General features: G+C 59.8%; 1 protein-coding gene across 1 annotated transcript in view; it reads left to right on the forward strand.

The window, feature by feature from the left end:
• Positions 1-7040, forward strand: part of SAP30BP (SAP30 binding protein) — a 30224-nt gene extending 23184 nt beyond the window's left edge. The window contains exons 5-11 of the mRNA XM_037493874.2: positions 1782-1870; positions 3766-3857; positions 4419-4479; positions 4855-4906; positions 5723-5781; positions 6210-6294; positions 6591-7040. Of these exons, the coding sequence (XP_037349771.1) occupies positions 1782-1870; positions 3766-3857; positions 4419-4479; positions 4855-4906; positions 5723-5781; positions 6210-6294; positions 6591-6772 (620 nt within the window). The 3' untranslated portion in view covers positions 6773-7040. The remainder of the gene's footprint in view (positions 1-1781; positions 1871-3765; positions 3858-4418; positions 4480-4854; positions 4907-5722; positions 5782-6209; positions 6295-6590) is intronic.
• Positions 7041-8193: the final 1153 nt, after the last annotated feature.

Here is an 8193-nt window from a genome sequence, read left to right on the forward strand (position 1 = left end):
CGGCCTCCCTCCCAAAGTATGTTATCATCCCTGATATTTTTCTACCACGATCGACCTCGGGTAGTTAAAGGGAGATTATAATATTTGCCAGTAACTCCCTAGGAATTTTCTTGTTCCTGGCCTGGGAGTTCGGGGGGGGGGCTGCCCCCCCATACTGTATACCATTGTAGCCAGAGTGTGGTTGGGTTGCTATGGCAACATTGTCACACCCTGTTTTTCCAAAAGGCTTTCCTGGCAAATGCCAAAGGGCGTTCTTTGTCTCTGCCACATGCATGCACACAATCTCCACCCCACGGAAGAGGCTGCCCCCCTTGCCTGTGTGCCTGAGCCTGCCCAGGCCCTCCCAGCTTGCTGGGGAGGACCAGCTCACCCCAACTAATTCCACCCTCTGCTGGCCTCTGCAGCCTGCTTGAGCCTGAGGCTCAGAACTGCTGCCTCTCCCAGGACTAGGAAGGAGGAGGTCAGGACTTGAACTCCAGCCAGATCTGGGTGTCACCCTGACTTCAGGGGACAAAAAGAGGGTGCTGGGCAAAGGGAAGCACGTAGTCCCCTGGTGGAAACTGCTCCTAGGCTGCGTGGGTGCCTGGCATCCACTACAGGACGTGCCACCCAGTCTCCATTCTCCAGGAGCATCCGGAGTGAGTCTGCGGCACGAGTGGCTATGTTTTGAGGCCCTGCCCTGGGCCCGGGGCCCCAGCCTCCATGATTGCAGCCCAGCGGAGCCGTGGCCTCAGCCCTCTCAGCTCCGAGTTCTCTCCAGTAACAGCACAGCAGGGTTCAAAGTACCTTCCGCTAAGAAAATGCTAACCAGCCAGGGGAGGCTGTGCGGCCAGCCCTACACGGCCACTAGGGTGAGCGCTGCCCCAGCCCAGACCTGGCACACAGTAGGTGCCCAGTCAGTACTTGCTGGGCTGTCTGTGCTGGTTTGTTCATTCTTTCCCTTCACCCCACCCCACCCTGTTCCTTTGCTCTTTGCTCACTGTATGCGCCTTTTCATGAGTGAATGTTTTCAAGAGCACAGACAGACTCTTACAACAAACAGTGCATTGTCTGAGGATCCAGTGCACGCTCTGCAGTCGCCAGGGTGGCCAGCGGCTACGGGCAGGGATTGGGGAGGGAGAGAAGAACCTGGGTGGGCAGTGGCAGAGCAGTGGGCATTGTCCCTGAGGTGGTGTTTCTTCCCATCAGAATCAGACCTTTTGTTCCCAAGAATGAGTCCAAGAGAGGCACCATTGGTTTATGTTTCAAAGGCCCTAAGCTAGTAACCAGTGGGACTGTTTCTTACGTGACTGATGCCCAAGACAGTTTTGAATGCTTTGAATCCAAAGCCTCAGAACCTTTATCTATAGTCTGCTATGAGAAGGATGGTGGCCCGCAGCTCTGGGTGCCCAGAGCCCGGACAGGTTTCAGGGGCATCTCGCTGGGGTGCTAAGCTGGCCACACTGCCAGCCAGCCAGCGGGGCATGTCTCATCAGCCCCAGGTTCCAAGACTTCCAGCCTGAAACTGGCAGTGGCCGCAGCTCCTGGCTTGCCCTGCACCCTGCTCCTATCCCTCCCAGTGCGCATGACAGCACCGTCGCATGCACTTGAACCCCTGTCTGTTGGCACACAGGCTCCTTCCGGTCACTTGGTCTCAGTTCATACGACACCCTGATGTACTGTCTCAGTGCGGTCACCCCTCCCCAGAAACGCCCTGTGTGACTTTTTAATTTTGTCCACATCCCCCGTTTTAAACCCCACATCTCCCACATACCTGCAGAACTTGTCTGTTCTTCCAACAGCTTCCTTTTCTGAAAGAGTCCGGAATATGTCACCTGATGAGATTAAGATCCCCCCAGAACCCCCTGGCAGATGCTCAAATCACTTACAGGTAAGCGCAGAGCTGGCCTGCCGAGGCCTGTAGATATGAGGCTGCGTCGGGGGCCTGGTTTGATCTGCCTCTCAGAAGCTTCTGTGAAAGAACAGACCAGGGGGAGGGAGTCGGCAGCCCTGGCGAGGTCACTCGGTGCAGAGCAGTGACATCCCTTTCGTGCACCCAGCTGAGCCTGTGAGAATGTCTCAGAAGGAATTTCGCAAGGAACTGAGTGACCATCAGGATGTTAAATTAGCAAATTCCAGAAATGCGAGACCAACTGCACTTCGGAACACGAAATCCCCATCTTCTTCCTAAGGTGCCGCTTCCCTGACTTCTTGCCTCGCAAATCTCATACAGACCCACCTGAGGTGTTTGAAACCCCAAGAGATGGCGCGTTTAGCACAGTTGCTCCCTGGGGAACAGCACCTCGGAGTAGAGGCATGTGCCCCTCCTTTTCAGCCGCTCTGCCTGTTTCTCTGCGTTCCTCTGCGGGTTCCCCTGTGCGTGGGACTCATGCCAGACTGTCGGGCAGACATGCAAGGCTACCCCTCAGTGCTTCCCGGCCCACCTGCTCTACCCTGCGCCCCACTGCTTCTGCTGGCACCGCAGGCTCCACCCCCAGCGCTCTGCCTCCCCAGCAGGCAGATGACTAATGGGGCCTGGGGCTGTGAATGTGGTGGGCTGGGCAGGAGCCGCACCAGGGTGCAGCGCAGATTCTCCTCCCTTCCCAGAAGTCCTCTCCCTTTGCTGAGTGGTCTGCCCCTCTGCCCATCACCTCCATGCCCGGCATACAACTGACTAGCTCGGCCCTCAAGTGCAGAATATGGTCCCTTTTAGCTCCTCCCGTGGTGAAGCTGTGGCACTCAGCAAGCATGTAGTTCACCTGAGATGGGGAAACTGCTCTGACGGCACTGGAGCCAGGACCTGACAGATACAGGGCCACCTCGGCCCTCCGCGCCTTCTCTGGAAGGCCTCCCTGTGCCCTGGAACAGGTGCCGTTGAGGAAAGAGGGTTGTCGCTCTTGGCTTCTCTCCTCCCTGCTGCTGCATGACCAATCTCAGTGGGGGACCCCTCTCCCCGTGTTCCTGAAGGGCGCCACTTGGACCTGCAGCCCTCCCCACTTCCTCTCGCAGGAGAAGAGTGACCCTGAATGTTTTCTTCTGGAGCCTGCGTATTTAGCTGCCATTAGTGGGGGAGGCTGCAGAGAGACCCAGGCTGGTGCCAGCCTTCCTGGGTAAGACTGTTGCTCTCAGAGGTGGCTCTAGCCCAAAACTGCTTCTGTGGCTTCATCACATACTGGGCATTGCCAATGCCATGTGCTGTGGGCATGGTCTTTGGGGGGCACCTATGGCACTGACCTGGATCCCTGCTGGATAGTCCTGTCTCCCAGTGAAAACCCAAGAGAAGGCCATGGGTGGGGAGGGGTTGAAGAGACATGAACTCTGACCCCTGACAACTATAAGTGACTCTTGAGTCTCCCCACGAGGGACACTAGGAAGTGTGTTAGACCAAATCTGAAAACTGCCTTCCAGTCTGCCCAGGTCTGCCACCAAGGACTTAATCCCAGTTCAAATTGAAAATCCCTCCAGTGCCTGAGACTCCCAGTGACTCAGGGGCTGGGAACCTCTGGAGGCTCACGCGGCATCTTCTCCATGGCTTCTCTGCCTGGGTCTGTTACTGCTCATGCTAGTAGCCACGCAGGAAAAGCAAAACAGAAACAGACTGGTCGCCATCACCTTGTCTGTGCTCAGCGCTGGAGGGCTGGGTGCAGGAAGAGAAGAGACCGAGCAGGCATCACAGCGCCCTGTGGGTCTCCAGTGTCCAAGCCTCCGCACAGCCCCTGTGCCCGCAGTCTAGAGTTGGTGGGGGGCAGGGCTCTGCCATGGTGCCCTTCTGCTCCTCTTCCACAGGATAAGATCCAGAAGCTTTACGAGCGGAAGATAAAGGAGGGAATGGATATGAACTACATCATCCAGAGGAAGAAAGAGTTTCGGAACCCCAGGTGAGTGTCCCGTGACCAGCGGGGGCACTTGAGTCGTTGATCTTGGACTGGGGACCAGACGCCCCATGGAGGCCCAGGTCCCGCCTGAGCTAAGGGGCCGGCCCCAGCGCACGACTCCTCCATAGGCTTGCCTTCCAGGTTTAGACTAAGCAGGGAGACCAGGATGCAGAGAGGGAGCCGAGGGGCCTGCGTTAAGGAGCGCTCGCCTCTTGGGGCCTCCTCGGGGATGAGGGGTTGGGCTAGATGGTCCTGCCGGCTCTCGGTCTTCCCCTTGTGTGGGCCCCAGGGTCGTGGCCCCGACCAGCTGCACAGACTGAAGAATGCTGTCCAGATAAGACAGAAACGTGCAGCCAGACCCCTCAGCACCATCCACGTCCACCTGTCTGGGAGGTGGAGGACAGAGTGACTTTTATGTCAGGCCCTAGGAAGCCTGCTGGACAGTTTGACAGGGTTGAAATTTCGTCTCAGCCTAGGAACTGGCTGGTTCCAGCCTGGAATCTGGGGTCGTGTAGGGCCGTGGCACTAGGGCCTGCTCAGTGCCTCGCGGTTTTCTTCTTCCAGCATCTATGAGAAGCTGATCCAGTTCTGTGCCATCGATGAGCTGGGCACCAACTACCCAAAGGTGTGTCCCGCACAGAGGCTGTGGCGGGGAGGCGAGCCCCGAGGGGGGCGGCGAGCTCACTGCTGGCAGAAGAGTAGTCCCCAACTCTTGTTTGACCACTTTCGCTCAAAAATGGTCCAGTAAAGTGATTGGGCCCCTGGGTGGCCTGAGTGTGGGGTCCCTTTGTGCCTGTAAAACTGCCAGGGCGCTGCTGAACGAATGCCTTGCTGCCCCAGATTCCCGAGAAGACACGGGCCCCCCTTGCCTGGCGCCCAGGGGTGAAGGCTGAGCCCTCGGGCCAGGAAGGTCATGGAAACACGGAAACGGGGACTGGGGTCTCAGCTCTCTGTCGTCCACTGGCCCCTGCTGATGGCGCCTTGAACTTTGTCTTTTCAGGATATGTTTGACCCCCATGGCTGGTCTGAGGATTCCTACTATGAAGCATTAGGTGGGTAGCTACTGCCCGACCATCCGTCTGTCCATCCACTTGTCCATCTGTCAGTCACAAGTCCAGGCGGCATGTATTTCAGGGCCCCCTGAAGGTCCATAGTCTGGAACGTGACAGACCCCATCCTTGACTTACGAGGCTGAGAGGACCACCGAGGGGACACACTGAAGAAGTGACCCCACCGTGATGAGTGTTAGCACAGTGGGGGCCGGAGCGAGTCAAGCAGGACCCCCTAGCTAGGCCACTGGGCAGGGCAGTCATGCTAGAGCTGAGGTGTGAGGGCGCCGGGGGCTGGCCAGGCAGGTGTGACGTGGCCAGACCAAGGCACTACTTGCTCTGAGACCGGTGACAGCATGGAACTTGAGATGCCCACAGTACTCTGAGGGTACGTGTGCCCACGTCTCCAGCCAGCAGCAGCCAGAGGGGCAGATCTGGCCTGTGGGGTATTTGGCCCCCACATGTGTGTCTTGCTGGAATTTGAATTAGTTGCCAACATTTTCATTCCAGCTTCTTGTCAGTGGGGAGGTGGATCTCTCTGCCAGCTGCATTGTCTTAGGGCAAAGGTCAGCTGACCCCTAAAATGGGGTGCACAACCCCCAGCCTCAGGCTTTTGAGCTGGAGACCCCTGCTTGCCACCAGCCATTCTGGCCTTAGTTTCACACATCGTGAGAGGAGACGCTGGGCCACGCAGACTTGAATTTAGTGGGTCGGACAGCAGTGGGGAGGGCGCGTGCCGGACTGCGGTCTCTTGGCCTGAGTGTCTCCTGCTGTGGGCGTTCCCCGGGGCTGCTCTTGTGATGCTTCTCCTCCTTCTAGCCAAAGCCCAGAAGATCGAGATGGACAAATTGGAAAAAGCCAAAAAGGAACGAACCAAAGTAAGTGAGGGACAGAGTCCCAGAGTGTTGTTAATCCTGGATGAAATTGCCCTCGCTTGCCCTCCCCCTTCCAAATCCCAGGCCTGTTGGGGCGACCTGTCTAACATCTGGGGGCAGAGCTGTCCTTGCCCTGTGTGGCAGGCACTGCCTCCTGCAGGGTGACAGGAAGTCCTGGGCACATGAGACGTGGCGGGCGGTGCCCAGGGGTGGACAGCAGGTGGAGGTGCTGGCAGGGACCCGGTGCCTGCTTGGAGAGCGCCTCACAATAGTAAAAGCCCCCTCCGTGCCGCCCAGCGGTCGCGGCAGAGCTGCTTCTCAAAGCTTCCTTGCGCGTCAGACTCCTGTCCCCCAGGAGCAGAGCAGCGGCCAGCTGGGGGGCAGGGGTCACTGCTCCGCCAGGTCTCATTCTCTTCATGCTCCCCTTTCAGATTGAGTTTGTGACGGGCACCAAGAAAGGCACCACAACCAACGCCACAGCCACCACCACCACGACGGCCAGCACAGCCGTGGCAGGTAGAGACAGCTTTCTGCCCCGGCCACGGCGCAGAGGGAGTGAGGGCCCCACCTTGTTCTGGGGAGCAGGCACCACGGGCCTCCGGGCCCACGCCCAGCCTTCCATGCTTTTTCCTGAGCCTGGAGTTTGTAAGCCAGCTCTGGGGCAGGGTGGGGGCCCCGGGGCCCTGGCAGCCCGCTCTGAGCTAGAGCTCCTTGGGTGTCTGTGCCCTGAGCCCCGGCCGCCGGCCTGCTGGGAGAGGGCGGGTCTTTCGTGCCCCGTCTTGGTTCTGACCCCTCTCCCGCCGTCTTCCCAGATGCCCAGAAGAGAAAGAGCAAATGGGACTCGGCCATCCCGGTGACGACGATAGCGCAGCCCACCATCCTCACCACCACGGCCACTCTGCCGGCCGTCGTCACGGTGACCACCAGTGCCAGTGGCTCCAAGACCACGGTGATCTCTGCCGTGGGCACCATCGTGAAGAAGGCCAAGCAGTGACGAGAGTGTGGCTCGGGTGCTCGGACAATCTTTCCCTGAGGGAGGGCACGCTCCAGGCTTGAGCAGACTGTGGCGCAGAGCCGATGCCCGCCGGAGCGGCCACTTTGTATATTTCAGGACTGGGGCAGGCCCTGCCCCCCAGATGCCACCCCGACAGGAGTCTCTGTGTGGCGGTCCAGCCGGGAGGCCGCAGTGGAGCGGGTTCTGGGGCCGGGGTCGCTCTATTAAAGGTGCCGTGCTCTGGCGTCAAGGCTGCCCTGACCTCTTCCCCGGCCCGGGTGCAGGCGCACGCGAGAGCGCAGGTGTCCTCTCCTCTTCTCGGTTGGAATTACTGCCCAGGGTTGACAGCAGGGTGACAAGCCTGTGGCGCTCCTCAGAGGCGCCAACCCACGTAGTCGCCAGCTATTCCCAATGGATGCCTCTGGCACGCGGGAGTCAGGAGAGTGGGTGAGACCTGCGTTCCCGCCATCTGCACCCCTGGGGGCCACGGAGCCCTCCTTGGGCCCCAGAGACACATCCAGGCTTTTCAAGTCAAGTCAGTTGCCACATGGACTGGGGTTGATCCCCGACCTGCATGGGGGGTGGTGCTGGTGGGCGCCTGGCCAAGACCGCCCGTGCCTCCAGTGCCCAGTGAGTGTTCCGCGCTGCGGGGAGATGAGTCACCTCCTGCCCTGGCCAGGGGGGCGCTCATTGTTTCCACGAACTCTGGGCTCCCGGGAGGGTCCTGCCACCCCGCCCTTCCTATGCCTGTTATCTCTGCCCCACAGCAGCCCCCAGCTGGGCAGCGCCTGGGCCCCTCTCGGGTCAAAACAGATTTCCCAGCCACCAGAGGTCCAGGGGGACCTCTGCCCGCCTTGCCCTGCGGCGGAAGGGCCGGGTGTCGGGGAAGGAAGCTGGGCTGTGAAGAGCTGTGTTGCCTCAAGGGGCGGGTGGGAGTTTAGAGGAGGGTCTGAAACTGCACCTGATGGGCAGCCAGAGGCCCGTGCCCAGCCTGCCCCTGCGGTCCCGAGACAAACGGGTCACCCCTGCCCCTCCCCACACGCTCCCTCCTCTGTCAGGCTGTGCAGCCCCGGAGAGGGGAGCTGCTGCCGCCCCTCAGTCCTGAGGGGGCTTGACCCCTAGACTCGAACAAGGGCGCCTGTCCAGACGACGCCAGGGCATCACGGGGGCCTTGGGGAGCGGTGGGAGCGGTAGTGTATGCGTGGCCGGCACCTATGCTCCATCACAGTGCAAAGCAAGTTGTTCTGGGGTGTGTCTCGGGCCCTGCCCCGCTAGCCTTCTCGCGTGCATCAGCGCAGTAAAGCTTCTCAAAGTGGTTGCAGGAATCCGTGAGGCACGTGTGCCCTTTGCGGTGCCGGGCACCCTGCAGGTGTTTGCGATGATCCAGTTCCTTCTTGGTCGAGAGTAGGAGACAAGCACTC

The sequence above is a fragment of the Talpa occidentalis genome, unplaced genomic scaffold (assembly GCF_014898055.3).
Source record: "Talpa occidentalis isolate TD23 unplaced genomic scaffold, MPIMG_talOcc4v2.1 talOcc4.7, whole genome shotgun sequence".
In the NCBI taxonomy this organism is placed as follows: Eukaryota; Metazoa; Chordata; class Mammalia; order Eulipotyphla; family Talpidae; genus Talpa; species Talpa occidentalis.